This window comes from Vigna angularis, chromosome 9 (genome assembly GCF_016808095.1).
Source record: "Vigna angularis cultivar LongXiaoDou No.4 chromosome 9, ASM1680809v1, whole genome shotgun sequence".
Lineage (NCBI taxonomy): Eukaryota > Viridiplantae > Streptophyta > Magnoliopsida > Fabales > Fabaceae > Vigna > Vigna angularis.
The window spans coordinates 3,019,565-3,037,651 of record NC_068978.1 but is presented as its reverse complement, the minus strand read 5'-3'; the positions used below and the strand labels follow the sequence as shown (position 1 = coordinate 3,037,651).

General features: G+C 29.0%; 2 protein-coding genes across 4 annotated transcripts; both read left to right on the top strand.

Moving 5' to 3' along the window:
* The first annotated feature begins 5,702 nt into the window (after positions 1–5,702).
* LOC108320197 (nuclear transcription factor Y subunit A-3) lies at positions 5,703–9,941 on the top strand. 2 transcript variants are annotated; one of them, XM_017551552.2, is made up of 6 exons: positions 5,703–6,048; positions 7,013–7,311; positions 7,686–7,834; positions 7,910–7,984; positions 8,959–9,126; positions 9,293–9,941. In XM_017551552.2, exons 2-6 carry the CDS (start codon positions 7,053–7,055, stop codon positions 9,686–9,688), a joined length of 1,047 nt encoding a protein of 348 aa, XP_017407041.1. In that variant the 5' UTR covers positions 5,703–6,048; positions 7,013–7,052; the 3' UTR covers positions 9,689–9,941. The 2 variants fall into 2 exon arrangements, with proteins under 2 accessions (XP_017407041.1, XP_017407043.1); XM_017551554.2 differs by lacking the exon at positions 5,703–6,048 and adding an exon at positions 6,142–6,778.
* Positions 9,942–12,934: 2,993 nt separating this feature from the next.
* LOC108320212 (PHD finger protein ALFIN-LIKE 3) lies at positions 12,935–17,613 on the top strand. Of its 2 annotated transcripts, none has more exons than XM_052868464.1 (5): positions 12,935–13,260; positions 14,505–14,537; positions 15,429–15,657; positions 15,827–15,959; positions 17,047–17,613. In XM_052868464.1, exons 1-5 carry the CDS (start codon positions 13,167–13,169, stop codon positions 17,314–17,316), a joined length of 759 nt encoding a protein of 252 aa, XP_052724424.1. In that variant the 5' UTR covers positions 12,935–13,166; the 3' UTR covers positions 17,317–17,613. The 2 variants fall into 2 exon arrangements, with proteins under 2 accessions (XP_052724424.1, XP_017407068.1); XM_017551579.2 differs by having other exon boundaries at positions 15,827–15,962.
* Positions 17,614–18,087: the final 474 nt, after the last annotated feature.

The following is an 18,087-nucleotide window of genomic DNA, read 5'->3' as shown; positions in this document are numbered from 1 at the left end:
CTAACATTGTATGATAAGGAAATGAAAAGGACAACCATCTTCCAAAAATAAATTTTAAATATCGCTACAGTTTTGCTAATATATCATACTTTTTTGGTAACCATCAAAACTAGTATTAAATATCAATATAGGACATCATGATTAGCTGCCAACCCTTATGGGTCGTCTTTTTTAATTTTATTTTGTAAGACATGACAAAATTATGTCCTTCCTGATAATCTAATTTTATGTTCATTACATGTTGTGTTTGGTGTACTATATAGCATATATTATGTTTTAAACTTGTTTTGATTGGAACTTCAAATTGATAAAATATGTAGCATCTCACTTTTTTAATTGTATATTGAGAAGGTGATGTGTTTATACTCCATATTTGTTTTCATTTCAAACTACTAAATAACTTTTAGTTCATTTAACTCTTTATTATGAAATTTATGTAATTATATTTTTATTATTATTAAACATTAAAGAAAATATATATATCTTTTGATGATAATTTTTTATAATATTATTTTAAGTTTTTAAAATAATTATTTAATAAATATTTGGATATACATACATACATATATATATATATATATATATATTTATATATATTTATACATTTTTTATTTTAAAAAAAGAAGATAAAACTCAAATTTCATATTTATCAAAAACTATATGCTCATTAATTTAAAACTTATATATATTAGTATATCATTCAAAAGTTATAAATGACTTAAAACATTTAGTGGACTTACCTGATATAAATGATTTTATATATTCTTAGACAATAAATGCATATATTTCATTCTATACTAACCTTTTTTTTTTTGGGTTAAATATGTTTTTAGTCTCTAAATTATTGGTCGTTTCTGGTTTTAGTCTCTCCTTCAAAATAAGGTACAATTTAGTCCTCATTCTTTTCGAAACTTTGTTTTTAGTCGTCGAAAATTAACGCCGTTAAAAGTGTGCTGATGTGTTTAACGTCTCTGTCCACGTGTAATTGCTTTTTCACTGACACGTGTAATAAGTGTCCACGTGTAATTGCTTTTTTGCTGACACGTGTAATCAGTTAGGCAGAGACGTTAGACACATCAACATATTTTTAACGGTGTTAGTTTTCGAGGACTAAAACCAAAGTTTCGAAAAGAATGATAACCAAATTGTACCTTATTTTAAAAGAGGGACTAAAACTAGAAACAGCCAATAATTTAAAAACTAAAAACATATTCTTTTGGAGAAGTAATTTATCTAAACTCAATCCAAAGATTATAAATAATAAAAAAAAAAAAAGTTACTGCCGTAACGATAACAACCCCACACTTATCTATGAACTAGAAAGTTCTCAGATAGATTAAAAAAACTTATCCAATAATTACCTCAAATTAAATTAGATTGTAAATGAATCATTGAATGAAAACAACGAAAAATATATTTTTAAACTTAAATTAGTGACTAAGTTCACAATGGAGTGGAGGCTCTGCAAGTTTGACTCTACATGTTTTAATCTTTGAAGTAAAATATTATACATTTTTTCTTATAATGATACTCAATAATATTAAATTTGTCTTTTATTTTCATATTCAAAGATATTCATTTTTGCTAATATTTGTCCGAATATTTATGAATAATTTTTATAAAAAGTAAAAATAAATTATATATGATATCACTAAAATCTTAATAGTTTTTCTCTTCTATTAGTGATTGAAAATAATATAATGATATACAGCTTCCCTACCAAGTAATTGAAAAAAAAAAATAACGTACATTTAAAATTATAGTATCAAACCAATTAAATTTATTTTAAAAATTTGAAATAAAAAATAAATAGAACTTGTACACACTATTGTCTTGTTATCTGATATGATATAAATTTTACATATATGTATATGTTATGATTCATTAATCATCCGCATACATAAAGATTATACGGGTACATGGTTATCAAAATAAATGTATTTATCATCACAATGAACAATATATATTAAAAGTATTGTCATAAAATGTCATAATTCTCGGTCATCTTTAATTAGAACATGAGATAATTAGAACATTTACTGCATAAAAAATTTCAAACTTTTAACACTTTTTAATATAAGTGATAACATTCAATAAAGTCATAATATTTCATTTACATGACAAATATGCTAAATTAAAAATCACATACAAGGATTACCCATAAAAGGTCACATATATCATAAAAGTATTGTGTGAGTTAATAAAATGTCACTTATATCATAAGAATATAATATTGTGTGTGAGTCAAGAATGATCAATTAAATGTTAACTTTTTTTAAGTATATATTAATTCATTACAAATAGTAAATAGAAGTTTAAAATATATATATATATATATATATATATATATATATATATATATATATTTGAAGAATTTATGCTTCATTGTCTAATTAATTATGCCAATTTAGTAATTATAACTTTGAAATAAGTCATTGTTAAAATGATCAAGAATTAAAACAGATTACAAACATTAAAATTCTAACAAATTATAAAATGTTTTAATAAAAACTTCATTAAAATTAGATTTCATCAAATAATGATGTAAATACTCTATCAGATTTATCCTTATTTCATTCAAACATTTATATAAAAAAACTCATTCTTTTAGAACAAGTTCTAAATTAATATGCTAAATTATTAATTTCTTAGTTCATTTAACACTAAAATTGCATTAAGCTTATATATCTAGAATGATCAAGAGAAATTAAAACCATTTTCAAAATCAATCCACTTTATTATTTTATTTATGTATATATTTCAAATCACTTATCAACAACTAAAAACATTTTTATTTATGAAAATTTTAAACTTAGACATTAAATTCAAGATAAAGCATATAAACAAATAAAGATTTTATTGTACAATAACATTCACATCATCTTGAATAAATTACATCAGTTATAATGAAAATGAAGTTTAATTACTTTTAATCATCTAGAACATACAATTGATGAAAATGAATGAAAAAAAAAAATATCTTAACGCTCTACAACCATTAAATTCTGTTTGTAATAGTTCAACCATAAAGTCTTCACACTTTTAAACTATCAAACTGTTGAATATAAGTAAATATTAACCTATCTTATAATTAATGAAATGTGTTAGTACTTAAAAAAATTCAATCAAATTCATATAAGTATATACAAAACACTGTGCAAACATATTTTTTTTATGTAAAAGTAGTGTGTCAGATACATGACTTTACTCTTTTAAGAAAATATTTACCACTGTTGTACTTTTGCTTATTGTTTAAGCTACATACATAATTATTTAAGCATTTGTTTTATTGTTTGAGTAATAATAATCAATTTATATTATCATTATACATTACTTGAATGACACTGAATACAAAAATAACCATTTCAAACAATAGAGAAAAATATAATTTTTTTTATCTGCGTACATTTCCATACATAAAAAAACACATTATTGCATTCTTTTAAATTTCTCATCATTTCTCAACCCACATATCTTTTTATTATATTCAAAATTATACTTAAAAGTATACATATAAATTTTTATATAAACATATCGATCTGATAATTCCACAATTTTAAACTACATATAAATAAATACTATCTTGTCTTAGATAGAAAAGTAATGATAGATAATATATTTTTATATTCATTTTACATATGGTATAAAATAAATGATCGTAACAAAAATATTTTTTTATAATTTTAAAAATAGAAAATAAAAAATAATGTTAAATAAATGTAAAAGAATTATATATATTAAAATATTTTTTTCTAAATAAAACTATATTTAAATTCTTCTTAGTAGTTACAACAAAATCCAATCACATTCATATAAATATATATAAATTAAATACTGTACCAATATATTTCCTTATACAAATCATTAAAAAAGTTAAAATTATACTAAAATATATTTACTTACAAAAGTCAAAACTATATTTAACCTTCAAACTCTTTAAGTATATAACATAATATCATAAAAGTAATTATTTTTTTAACTGAAAAAGAGAGTTCAAACTGTGTTTGAAAGAGATACAGTTTTAAAATAAAACAAGAATCAATGTGTACTTTTTTATTTATAAACTTTTAAATTAGTAATAATTTCTAATTTATCTTAAATTAATTTTTTTTAATCCGTGGGAACTTTTGCACGACTTTTACCAAGTTTCAAGTTTTCAGTCTTCTCAATAACTTTGATAATAACAAGAATACACAACCAACTAGTATTAATAAGAAGAAAAATAGACCTCATAATAAGCATGTCAAACAGATTTAATTCATTTTATTATAGTTTTTGAAACTATAAACACAATTTATACAGTCTAATTTTATAAATATTTATTTTAGCACTTGATATATAGAAAATGTTTTATCTACTTATTGTTTTTATTTTCATTTGGCGTGACTCTTTTAAAAAATAATAAATTTTACCGAAAAAAAATCATATTTTTTTCTGTTGTTATTTTTATTTTTTGATAACATAAGATCAAGCATAAATATATAAATATGTTAAACAATTAACTAAAAATTAAAGTTAATTTACAGTGATATCATTTCAAAATTAATTTTTATAAATTTGATTTAAAGTTTAAAGTTCAGATTTTAAGACCGTACTATCATATTCATTCAAAAAATATTATTTTTTTCATATTATTATTAATGTTTTGTTTGTTTGAATTTATTCTCATGTGGATGGAGATTGAGAAGATGTAAAAGTGAAATTTTTTATGTTGGCTTTTTTCTCATCTCTCGTATTAGAAAAGATAGAAAGAAAATTGGTTAGTTTTATTATATTACCTTACAGTTTTTTAATAACAATAATAATAATATTATTTTTTCATATGTAAAAATTTAATTTTTAATTTTTTTCTTATAAATCTTTTTACAATTATATAAATTAACAATTATAATTTTATATTACTTTTATTACAAAAAATATTTTAATAATTTTTACCTTTTATTAATTAAACAATTTTTTATTTGTAATTAAATTATACACTAATATTCACCAATTTTATTTTTAAATTTAATTTCACTTATTTTTGAATTATTTAAAATAAAAAACAATAAATTTATTCTCAAACTTCTCCACATATATTTTGTCACTCAAATTTTATAAAGTAAAAACATCCTAAAAGTTTAATTCAAAATAAAATAATAGCAATAAAAAATTTGAAAATGAGAAGCACTAAATCATTTAAAAAAAGTTGATAATTTTAAGAAGAGGGTAAGAGTAGTTAGTTTTATATTCCTTCTTCTTCTTCTTCTTCCATTGATCCCTGTAAAAGAGGTAAAAATTCAGTATCAGTTCATGAAAATCCATGAAAGATAAGAAGAAGGGAAAGACAGTGTAAAAGAGGAGCGCGTGAAGAATGAAGGAGGTGGAGTGCATTTAAGAAGCACACAGAAGTCTATGAGTAGGAGGCATCACAGTCTGATATGAAGTTGAAACTTGGAGCCCTAATATTTAAAACCAAACCCCAAATCCCTATGCAAATTTCAACGTACCACTACGCGACAATATTCAATTGCAGCCCTTCAATATTTAATTATTACTTTCTAAAACCCTTTTATTCAGATTAGGATGTGATCATATTCACATCGTCATATGTCAATGTCACATAGAAAAAAGGTTACTTCATCAATGGATTTTTTTCATGGGTACCCTTTTTCTTTTCTCCCTTTAACGTTAATGATAATAAAATATTATTTTTTGATAATGGAGAATTGAGAAAGCTGGTGCTGTAGCCTGTGGAAGGTGAGTGGTGAGAGAGTACACTTTGAGTCTTGAAATTGAACTTAATTGACTGTGTTAATGCAGAGATAGAAAAATAGATACATATAGATATATATATATATATATAGAGAGAGAGAGAGAGAGAGTTCATAGTTTTTCAAGTCTGTGACTTTGTACTTTAAAGAGATCAGATGCAACACAAGCAAAGGGTGATGAAGTGGAGGAGTGTGAGACAATAGTGGGGTACCACTTTCAGTTTCAGCTTCTGTTTCAGATTGAGAGTTTCTTCTTAGCTTTTAAGTACATACATATGTACATGCACAGCTTTTGGTTAGTACCATTTTCTTGTTCCTCGTCACTTTACTGATTTTTCGAGGTGTCTTTCTCTCTTTTTACTATTCCTTCCTGTACATCTGCCTTCATTCTCTTTTTCCATTACTGTTAATTTATGTTTTTTTGGAAAAAAGTATTTTTTTTTCTGGCATGGTAGTGAATCTGAGGTTGGTCTTAGATAGAGGATTTCTTGTTATGTGTAAGGCAGAGACAGGCTTGTGTTTGCTGATGGATGATAAGTTATTGTTGTTTTTGGTAATGACTTTGTTTCTTGTTTCTGTGAATATTCTGGGAATTAACCATTTATGCAGAAGCTTTTCAATTTTGGTATGCTTTTTATGCTGTTAAAAGTCTTCAAAAGAAACAGTTCCTTTTCTTCCCACTCCTCACTTTTCTTTTTTCTTTTCATATATTCACAAATTCATTTAACCGTTCACATGCAATCTATCTGTCTATTTTGTTTGGTTGGATTGCTTTGTAAAGATTGTGAAAATGTAGAAGATTCCTAGACTCATACTTTTTAAAGAAATTTGTTAACTTTCTTATTATTGGTATATCTTTATCAGTGGGTGAAACCCACAAAGGGAACTTCTTGCTTTCGATGACGTACCATACATTGTTAAATCTTTAGGAGTTTCTGCATGGCATTTCATATTGTCTAATTACTTTGCTTCTAAGTCTGTTTACTGAAAGATGATGTCTTTCTCTTCCCTACATCTTTTTTCCAGTACGTGAGTTTATTTTCTGGATATACACATGCCACAAACTGACATGCAAAGATGGCTGCTTTTTCTCATACACAAACCATAAGTTGTTTTAAAATTGTAGCTACTTCAACCTTTTTGCCTTGTTTTCTTCTGCATGTATGAATGGAAATGTTCATTAATAGTTGATGTTTGTTGGGAAAAAAGGCCATAGTCCAATCCTGGTTTTTAGATCATGGTTTATTCTCTGTTTGAAGGTAAACACTCTAAACAAGGCTCGATCCATTGAGGAAAACAATGAAGAACTTAAATGAAAAAGGCTCTGGTTCTACCCATTTAACAGCTCCTTATGCTCTTGGATGCTCGTCATGGGGGGCTTCCTCTGAATCTGATGTTCAACAATCATCCATGTCCAGAGGTTTGACCTTGAAAATGGGTGTTCTGCCGCAGCAAGGCCGTAAGACTAAGCCATTGAATTTTCATTATCAAGACCGAGATTCTTCTTCATCTCAATCAACTGGTCAGTCTTATCCGGAAGTTGGTTCAGCGCAATCAGGTACTTGTAATAAAACTTAGTCTTTTTCTGTTGTATGTCTGATCGTTCTAATCGATTCTTTTTTATTGTTCTATACCCGTATTTTACCCTGCAGTGAAGTAATGAAGAGAACCTGAAATCTTTATAGTAAAGAAAAAAATGAAGTAATACCAATTTGTGCTTGTGATGTTGCTGTTAAGTTATATCTCCTGATCACTTAGCATTTAACAATGATAGCCATACATGTGTTGCATTTTCTTTTTGCTTCCAAAAATTAGAGTTGACCTTAGTCCTTAGATTGTTTAGTGCATGTTTGGTTTAAAGCTCTAGAAGTACTTTTTGTGTTATCAGAAAACACTTTTTGCTTAATGGATGTTGGTAAATACTTGCTTTAGGTCAATTTTCAGTTCAGTGTAGCAATTCTTCTGCTTGTTCGACACTTAACACAGCTGGGAGAAAGAGTATAGAAGGTGTAATCAGGTCATCTGTTCGTGGTCAGGATTTTACCTTACCTCCTTCACAAATGTGTCACAACCAGCCACTTGTAAGTTGATTTATGATTGTATCTCAGTGGACTGATATTGTTTGCAAATCTCTTTTCTTATAATTTGCTTTTCAGGCTCATACTGCATTCCATCTTGCTGAGCCATGCTTTAGTGGCCTACTAGCTTCTCCATATGGCCCACAACCTAATGTAAGATATTGGAATTTATTCATTTTTTTTTCACTATTTTCTTATTCTTGTCAGCTTGTCTTCAGCACAGTGAGTTAAAGATTTATCATTCAAACAAATTGATAAAATAACTGTATGAGTATGAGTGGCATCAGGTTATGGTGTATCTGGAAAGTACTTTGTTTAGATCTGGTGTACTGAGTTTTTCACTTTCTAATTGCTCCACTCTGTGATTTCTGATTTTGTTATGATGTTGACTTAGAAATAGGTTAAAGGTCTTTCGGGAAAGCATGCTGCCCTTATTATTAGCAGTTTTAATTTGATTGGAAGCTTTCTGAGAGACTTTTGGATAATGTTACTATAAGTAGATGCTATTGTGGTTGATTCCTGTATTAATGCCATCATTATGCATATTTAAATGAATCACCAATAGTGCCTTTATTTTACTTATTATTATACGTCCTTGAGAATCTTTTAAGCAATCATCTATGCTTAATTAGTTTTTACTATTTGTTGTGCCACTGTTAGCTTGCCAACCTTACAGATTCTCATAGTTCATAAAGTATGCTTATGAAGAATCTTTTTGGTTTAAAAATGTTTCTTTGCTCTCCTTTGCACCTCATTTGTTCTTATTCTTTCATCCTTTGTATTATTATTTACTAAAGCACTTTTTTATTATGGTGGGGAGCTTGTTTCTTATCTTTGACTCAAGGTGTTCTTTATTTTATAGACTTAACAATCTGACATGCATTCTTTACCAGACAGCATGGTTACTCTTGCTAACCTTTATGCTGAGTTGTTGGAAAAAGAAATTGAGCCTTCTATGGATAATCAAGCTTTTGAGTATTTGGATTCTCTTATGACGTGTTCATTCTTTATTTTAATTAAATGACCTAACAAAGTTACATAATGCCTTCAAACTTCCATCATGTTAGTAACACTAAGACATTATGTGCATTTCTATAATCTAAACCATGCTATCAAAATATGGCCAGATTCATCCTGCTCAGCTGATAGGAATGCCTACTGCTAGAATTCTTCTGCCACTTGATCTTAGTGAGGAGCCTATATTTGTGAATGCAAAGCAGTACCATGCTATTCTGAGGCGCAGACAATACCGGGCAAAACTTGAATCACAGAACAAGCTCATCAAAGAACGGAAAGTAAGTGCACTTCTGCATTTTAGAAATGCCGTAAAATCACTCTTTGACACAAGTGTTTGATAAAACTTAAAAGAGTGATTTTACAGCATTTTTCATACTTCTCTTTTGTTTCCTTTTCCTTCTAAGTTCAACTTCTCTCCTTAACGTTACCATGTTTGTTTTTCAGCCATATCTTCACGAGTCTCGCCATCTACATGCATTGAAGAGAGCCAGAGGTTCTGGTGGTCGCTTCTTGAATACAAAAAAGCATGAAGAGTCTAAACCCACTTCACAAAACCATGACATAGATGTTTCGAGGTGTACTCATTTGAATCTGAGGGGAAACATGTCAGAATCTAAGGCTCGTCAGTTGAACTACAGAGATGGTGCTTCCACAGCCACCTGTTCAGATATTTCTAGTGCATCTAATAGTGGTGATCTCTTCCAGCAACATCAACCTGACATTAGATTATGTGGTTACCCTTCTCATATAGGAAGGAACATGCAGGGTTACTCTGCTGATATCAGTGGTGGTGGTGGTGGTGGTGGTGCAAACCAGCGTCGTCTATCAGTCCTTATGTGACACACCAGTAAGTTATTTTCCAGCATTCTGTTGGAGAAGACAATTGCCTGTGTTCCATAGGGAAGTCATCCTTGGCTCATATATTACTATGTGTATTGGTTGTCCTAGAACATGGCTTTGAACCTTTGCTAGATTTCAATTATCATATATTGTTGCCCTGAAAATGTTTGGGCAGAGAAGCACATTTGATGTTTCTTTGTGTTGATGTCACATTAGAAAATTTCATTTTGACTTGTGTTTTGATTGTGGTACCTATTTTTCCTTTCGTATGTTGATGCTTTGTTGATTATGATTTTGATTTTTGAGGTAAGAAAGTGGCTTGGCTTTTGTTGGTGTCTCTGGTAACATCAATGGTTGTCCTTGTCGTTTGTTGCTTTGGCTTATACGGTTGATAGAGAGCCTCCACAACATTTTAGTGGATATTTCAAAGCATCTTTTGTTTTGCTAAATAGTAACGGTATCATGACATATTTTTACATTCATTTGATATACACAGTATAAGGATAAAATGATCATAAATATGTAATTTTTTGTATTTTTTCAGAAAAGAAAAAAATAAAAAGTAAGAAAGAAAAGTGTGAAATGAATGTAAAATTTTATGTGTCAAAGAATCAATTTTCCTTGCTAGATATCACTGATCATTTAGTGGAACTTATTCTGAATCTTTCCTGAAAATGTTCATCTATTGCTGTGTTTTTGAGTGATGAAGATAGCAAGTTTATATCTGTTGCTATTGCAAAGTATTGTGTTAGACATTGTAACTCACCACCATAAATGTTTTTTGTCTGCAAAGATGCATTGGTCATTCAAGTAGAAAATCTGAAAGAAAAAAAGATCTCAATTTTATATTAAGTCAAATTCTGGCAGTCTTATTGGTGTAAAATATTAATTGATTGTGTTGATGAATATTAAATTTTTCTGGAAGAATCTGTTTGATAATTTCTTGTGGATCTTTAATCTCAATTATATATTTTAATCATAAGACTCTATATCCAATAACTTGTTTAAAGGGGCTTGTTGGTATATATTATTTTCAATTTGTGTATTTTAATTTTTTTGCTTAAATTTATGGTTAATTTTTTTATTTTTTCAAAATAGTCTATATAAAAAAGATCTTTTACCCAATTTAGAGATTTTCACATTTTAATTGTTTTTAATTGAATTAGGTTTATTTTTTAAATGTTATTTGAATAAATCAATTTAATTTTTAAAATTCGAAATTTTAATTTGCAGAAAGTATTTTAATTTCTACCATTTATGAATTATATTATTTAAATAGATGTTTAAGTTACAAATATCAATATAGTTTAGACTGTATCGATAGAGGCAAAAAAGAGCAGAGAGGGAAGGAGAAGAAAAATAGGGGAAAAAAAATGGAGAAAAAATAATTAAAATTTTCCGATTTCAAGTAATCAAAATATTTTCTCATAGAACTTTAATTTACTCTGAATTCTCTATTTAAATAATACTTTTGCCAACTGTATGTTAAAATATAAAAAATTTAAATTACTTTCTTGAAGTTTCACATCTAAACTTTAGATGAGGATAATTAAAAATATAAAATAACTTATTACATACCATTTGTAATGGAATAAACTACATTTGATCAATTAAATGATTTTTGTTTATAAAATAACTACATTACAAAAGACTTAGAATCATGACTTGCTAAATGAGGAAAGAAAAGAATAATGTAAGTTTCAAATATTATGTTGATTCTTTACTTGTGCACTCCAATCTTTTGTGTTGTGTATTATAAACTATAAAAGCAAACCAAAAGAAATGTTGGAAAATAAATACTCTACATATGTTTTTTTATACATTTTCACTAATTTTTTATTTGCGTCAGGATGAAATATTTTTATATTTATTTAATATATAAAATAAAGGTAAAATAATTATAAAAAATGAATTTTTATATTTAAAAAAAAAAATATAGTATCAAATAAATATAAAAAGTTTGTGTCAAACTATCATTTCTTTTGCCGAATATTATTTATAGTTAATAACTGTGGTGATTTGTAGAAATTTAAAAACAAAGAGTTGAAAAATATACTGATTATTGCATTTCTCATAAATAATTATATTATACTATTATGTAAGGAAATATTACTCAATTAGAAACTATTTTTGAATGACTTTTAAAATGGTTGTTCTGAGTATAAAGTTACTCGTGGTTGACTGGAATTGTTGTAATTTATTCCTGGTTTTACAATTTATAATCATGTGATTCTTTGTCTTGATTTTTTTAATAAAACATAAGTATATTTCAGTAAATAAAAGTTAATGTCCTGTATTGTCGGAAAAACATTAGCTTAGAAAATTTAACATTATATTTAGAATAAATTTTAAGATTGTTATTATAATTATAATCAAACTTAATATAAATATACATGTAGTTATTTTGGGTTAAATAAGGATTATTTAAATTAATTTTTAAATGAGGTATGCATCTTCTAGATTCATAATCATATAAGATTGAGTCATTATTATAACATATAATTTATATTTAATAATCGGGTTTTAGTTTTTTAAGATCATTTTTTAACAATATCTCAATAACAGTACTATTACATTGAACAGAGACACTCGAATAATTAATACAAATAAATTTTTAATTAAACTTACATTAATTAAATATTTTTTTAACGAGTGTATAAATTTTTAAAAATATTATTGTTTTATTCCAGAATAGAAGAAACACAAATAAATTTTCGCCTATTGTGATTTTTCCTCTTTAAAAGTAATAATCTGATCAGTACTCATTTGAGTAAAATATTTAATTTTATTATTATTACATTACCATTTGTCTTTGAGAAGCATTTTATGAATGAATTTTTGCTAAAAAAAAAATCAATAACAATATTAGCAGGAATCATAAACACCAGTATTATTACTACGAAATATCCTGCGAATTTCTGCGGCTATTCTTAATTTAAGTAAAACCCGAAAACATAATAAAAAATATTCAAACCTGAACATTACATATATAAAGGAAAAAAAGCTGTATGAATAAATAATCGATGTAAAACAGAAACATGAAAGTAATCAATTTTTTAAAATATTAAGTGCTAAAAATAAACAAGTGAAAGAAAATTTAAAAATACTACAGAACAGCAAAATGTATTTTGAATACCGGGTATATAAATAATTTTGAAAAATGAGGAAAATAGAAGAAGATAAATTTGAATTCAGGCACGCCGGCGCAAGCAAAAAATAAAATAAAATTAGTAAAACATTAAAAAAAAAGAAAAAAAAAAAGAAGAGTTTTCTTTTGTTGTTGTGTTTGTGCAGTGACTGCACTTTGCAAAATTTTGGTTGCAGAGAGGCAGAGAGAGGGAGCACTCTCTACACTTTAAGCTCTCAGCTCTGCAACTTCCAAATCTCGTTTCCTCTCAAACGACTTCGTTTCGCACTCTCTTTTGCTTTCATTCTTCTGATTTAGGTTTCAGCAGGAGGACCACCACCGGAAGGGGAAATGGACTCGCGCACGTATAATCCACGCACGGTCGAAGAGGTTTTTAGGGATTTCAAGGGCCGAAGAGCTGCTCTCATCAAAGCCCTTACCACTGGTGAAGTTTTTGCTTTTCTTTATCTAAGATGGTTTTCAATTTCTGTCTTTGACACCGTTTTTTTAGTCAAGTAATGTGCTTTGAATACAAATTTCGTGTTTTTTTTTTTTGGGTTTTGCCTTTTGGTTTTACTTAATGTGTTGGTGAAAATTGTCGTGTGGGTTTAGCTTCGTGTTTGGCGTCGGTGTTATTGCCGTTGACGCTTGACAGGTGGTGGTGAGAGAATTTTGGTTTAAATATTTGGAGTGTTTGGCATTTTTTTTAAAATTTTAATTTGAGGTGATAATTTAGGTTTTGTCTGCTCTGTGTAAATTTTCGTTTTTGTGTTTTTTTGGGTTTGCGTGTGAATGGGTTTGTCTTTCAAACTTTCTATGGATGGTTTTCCGTTGTCAATTTTCATTTGATTTGACTTTTTTGTCAATTCACGGCTTCCTTATTGGCATTGTATTGTGGTTTGAAGAAGAGGCTTTGGACCTTCCATAGTAGGTTTGTGTGGTTTTTGAGTGTTGTTTGATTTGTGTTTTCTAAGGAATTTGCACGTGTTTCTTCCTTTTCTTCTTGTTATTCTCCTTTCAGTATGCTTAACTCCGGTATGGTTTAGCACTTAACGTGGTGTTTTGTTTATATTTTAGCTTGAAAAGGCTACTTCGGTGTATTTGTGGAAACGTTGGGTAACCCTCAATTTTCCTGATCCACCAATATTGTTACTTCTCCATATTTAGCTTTGAAAATTGTGAAAGGACACTTGGTGCCTATGAAACAGCAATCCAAACACACATATGATGCGTTTCTTCTTGTCAGTTTCTTTTATTTCCTGATCATTAGTCTTTGTTTGTTTACCGTTTTCAAAAACAGTTTTGTTTATTTCATGAAATAAAATTTGTTTGTCTCCTAAATACATTCGAATGTTTTTTTTCCCTTTGAGCACATTTATGTTTTCTAAAAGTTTTGCCCTGAAAACATTTTCCAACTGTTTTTGGTTTTTCAAATATTGGTTATGGAAACAATTTTTCTAACTGATTTTGAACGAGAAATAGATTATTGAGTATTTTAAAAGTAAGTTTTTAAAACAAAAAGATGGTGAGAAAATCAAACAGGCCCTTAATATCTATATTCATTTTCAACGCTTGAATGTCTGATGCTCAGCCTTTTGTATTTGTTTATCTTTTAAAATTTATCTGTATGAAGGTTTTGGAAGCTTTTTCTTACTAATGTACTTTTTCTTCTGGGTAATGCTGTTGCAGATGTTGAAGATTTCTACAACCAATGTGATCCAGGTTAGTTATTCTCTCCTTTTGATTAGTGTTGTGTGCAACAATATTGGTGTTTTTGAATGGTCATTTAGCTTTAACTTATCGTATGGATGGATTCAATTGGGTCTTCTGTAAAGATTAACAAATAAATAATCATTCTGTTGATTTACTATGATGTTTGAAGGATATTTTTCTTTGAGTGTTGGACTAACTGATATACGTAATGCTGTTTGTTTCATATCAGCGTATAATTTTAAAACTCTTCCAACCTACCTGTTCTCTTGATTAATTAATACTTTTCCTTTTTAAAATTGATTCCTGTGTTTTCTTGTTGAATTGTGGCTTAGTTATGTTTTTCAATTACAAATTAACTGTTCTTTGTCATATGATTTGGGGGGTTGTATACCATGTAATAGTCAAAGTGGTCATAACTAGCATTCCAGTACTTGTTGCCTTTCTTGATTCACTGTAATTGTGAATAGTTTTCAAGCTTGTTGTAATGTTCTGCAAGTTTATACAAAAGTGATGCTAAAATGACTATATTTAGGGTTTTGCATGATTCATGTTTTCCATTTAATTTCGTGAGTAGTTATTTCAATATAAAAATGTGATTATCAAATCTGGTTATTGACTGAACTTGAGGGAAATTCTTTTACATTGTCAACTTGTCGTACTCATATCACTGTCAATGTCATTCTCCTACATATATGTATTCTTTTTGTGCTGAGTTATGTTAAATTTAATTGAGTGCCTGGTGCTTCTCGGTCTCTTGATTGTTATTTTTGTTAATTTTTCTTTCCAAACAGAAATATTGCTTTTGCGGCATTAAGAAGTTTTTAGGGATTATAAGCTTTGCTTTTTATTTATTCCATTTGGTGCTCATGTTTTATAAATCATTTGCCTTCATTCCTTTAGAGAAGGAGAATCTGTGCTTGTATGGCTTTCCCAGTGAACAGTGGGAAGTAAATTTACCTGCTGAAGAAGTACCACCTGAGCTTCCTGAGCCTGTGCTGGGCATCAACTTTGCTAGGGATGGCATGCAAGAAAAAGACTGGCTATCTTTAGTTGCTGTCCATAGTGATGCATGGTTACTTGCTATTGCATTCTATTTTGGAGCCAGATTCGGGTTTGATAAAGCTGACAGGTATTTCATACTCCAACCTTAAATCTTATCTGAAGTTAAATTAAGTTGGTGTGTAAAATTACTGAGCATTTATGATTTTGCTTGTCTGATTTGTCTGTCTCGTTGGTTTAGTTCTTTCCTTTTCATGTCCCATCCATCCATATACTCATGATTTGCATATGTAATGCAGGAAACGACTTTTCAACATGATCAACGAATTGCCAACAATATTTGAAGTTGTTACTGGTGCAGCAAAGAAGCAAGTTAAGGAGAAGTCTTCTGTTTCAAACCACAGTGGCAGCAAGTCTAAGTCCAGCTCTAAGGCAGTAATAATATCTTCTTGAACCCCTGCATGGCCTATAATTTTATTTTTTTCATTTATACCTTTTTTTTTGGTAGCAGTGATGAACTCAGGTTGATCTTCAGGTGTTGTTTGTTTCTAGATTATAGCCTCATTAGTTTAAGTGCATTGTTTGTTGAGTTAATTTATGAAAGTTCAGTTTGCATTCAATACTTTAAAACATTAGAAATATTGTGTAAATCTTATGAAAATGGTGATGTATATATGCATGTTTTCTGAAGATAAATATAGTTTCACATTTTATGGATATCATTTCGTAAGTAGGGGTTCAATATCATGGTATACTATGCCCCGAGTCCTTAACAGAAAATATGGGTAGTTATGGATAGTGGCATTCTCTGGTATGCTCTTAAAAAATAATGTAGAAAAAGCAGATTGTTATGTGTGCTTGCTGAGATAAAATTTCATATGAATAGAGATTAAAGATAACACTAGCGTAGTTAGAGTGGGGAACAATGTTGAAACTTTATGACCTTGATACAACTTATATCCCTTGATGAGATTAAGCTGTGTCTAAAAGATTGAAGTGTCGGTGAAATGGATATACATCTTAACTTGACCTTGTATTTTAGTTTTGATCTGTAAGCATTGCACTTCTAACCTGAAATTTGATCTTAAAGGGTTATGGCATATGAATTTGTATATATATATTTATTAACTTCCAATATATCGTGTTCCTTACCTGTATAAATGATCTATTTGGATTCTTAACTACCAACCTCATTCCTGTAGGAAAGGGGTTAGATGAAGAGGGGGATAAAATATGGGAATATCCTATCATGATTTTGTACAGTTCTGAATTCAAATCTGATTTTGGGAATTTCTTTGCTTGAATTTCTGTATGTTGTAGTGGTACCACATTGATGTTTTCATTGTCTGTTGAAGCGGTTGTTTAAATGGGATGCATTGTTGCTGTAGTTCTGTATTTGTATGAAAATGTGTGAAGGTATAGAAATATCTGGCTCATATTTTGCATGGTGTCGTCATATTGTGGTTCTGTTTTGGTCCTCAGCTTGTTTGCTTTCTCATCTAATTGTTATTTTGTGCAGCAACGAGCTCCAGATTCTCAGAGTAGACAGTCAAAGCCATCGCAACCAAAAGAAGAGGATGAAGAACTGGATGAACAAGATGATGATGAACATGGAGAGACCTTGTGTGGGGCATGTGGTGAGCATTATGGCACTGATGAATTCTGGATTTGCTGTGACATATGTGAGAAATGGTTCCATGGTAAATGTGTGAAGATTACACCAGCTAGGGCAGAGCATATCAAACAATACAAGTGTCCCTCATGCAGTAACAAGAGAGCTCGCCCCTGACGAACATGAACCAAGTTGTTCCACCGTTGACAATCATTGTTGGGGTCTTTGCTGATCGTGTTCTGCCTTTCTTCCTAGATGTTGCAGTTTATGGATAGTTTGTGTTTGGCAGATGTAGGTTTCTTTTCTAGTCTGTAGGATTCTGCTGTGTTTGGTTTTGTTAGTGTCAACTGCAATTCAGTCGACGCCTTGGATATGATCAATTTGTAGTTTATGCATTGTTGACTTGGGAAAGTGAAGTCTTTTCCTTAATGTCACGTTAAGACTAGGTTAATGAAAAACACAAATTTATTTAAATGGATTTCTAGTTATGTGATTACTAGTTTGCTAACCCTCCCCCATAACTGAAGGACTTTTGGACCTAATGTTTGGTTTTTTACACCGAGCTTTTAGCCGGCGAAAAGGGTGGCTAAGCTAATGTATCCAGGAAACTGTTATCTTTATTTTAGTCAATGTGTGCATGCTCCATATCATCTTATGAGGCTGGTGAAGTTGAAACCATGAGTCCTTGTTCTTTTAATATGACACCATTTAAATTGATTATGCACGAGAGGAGACGAATGTCGACATGCAGAGATCAATCTCAATGAGGTTACTTCGTAGGAAGTTCTAACGTGCGAACGATTCAATCACATGATTACTGACATTTCTGTCTTCATTATTCCAAATATAAATATGGGTTTTCAGCGAAGTTTAAGTGGCAATTCAGAATGTTGAATCGCCCATTTTTTATGGAAGTGTTCCAATACCAATAAGTTTGTCTATTTCCAG

Excerpts from the sequence above, each read along its gene's own strand:
- LOC108320197 (XM_017551552.2), top strand. The coding sequence starts at position 7,053 with ATGAAGAACTTAAATGAAAAAGGCTCTGGTTCTACCCATTTAACAGCT. Across the intron at positions 7,835-7,909 it reads TGTGTCACAACCAGCCACTT|GCTCATACTGCATTCCATCT; the intron begins GTAAGTTGATTT and ends TTTGCTTTTCAG. Across the intron at positions 9,127-9,292 it reads AGCTCATCAAAGAACGGAAA|CCATATCTTCACGAGTCTCG; the intron begins GTAAGTGCACTT and ends TTTGTTTTTCAG.
- LOC108320212 (XM_017551579.2), top strand. The coding sequence starts at position 13,167 with ATGGACTCGCGCACGTATAATCCACGCACGGTCGAAGAGGTTTTTAGG. Across the intron at positions 13,261-14,504 it reads CATCAAAGCCCTTACCACTG|ATGTTGAAGATTTCTACAAC; the intron begins GTGAAGTTTTTG and ends ATGCTGTTGCAG. Across the intron at positions 15,963-17,046 it reads CTAAGTCCAGCTCTAAGGCA|CAACGAGCTCCAGATTCTCA; the intron begins GTAATAATATCT and ends TATTTTGTGCAG.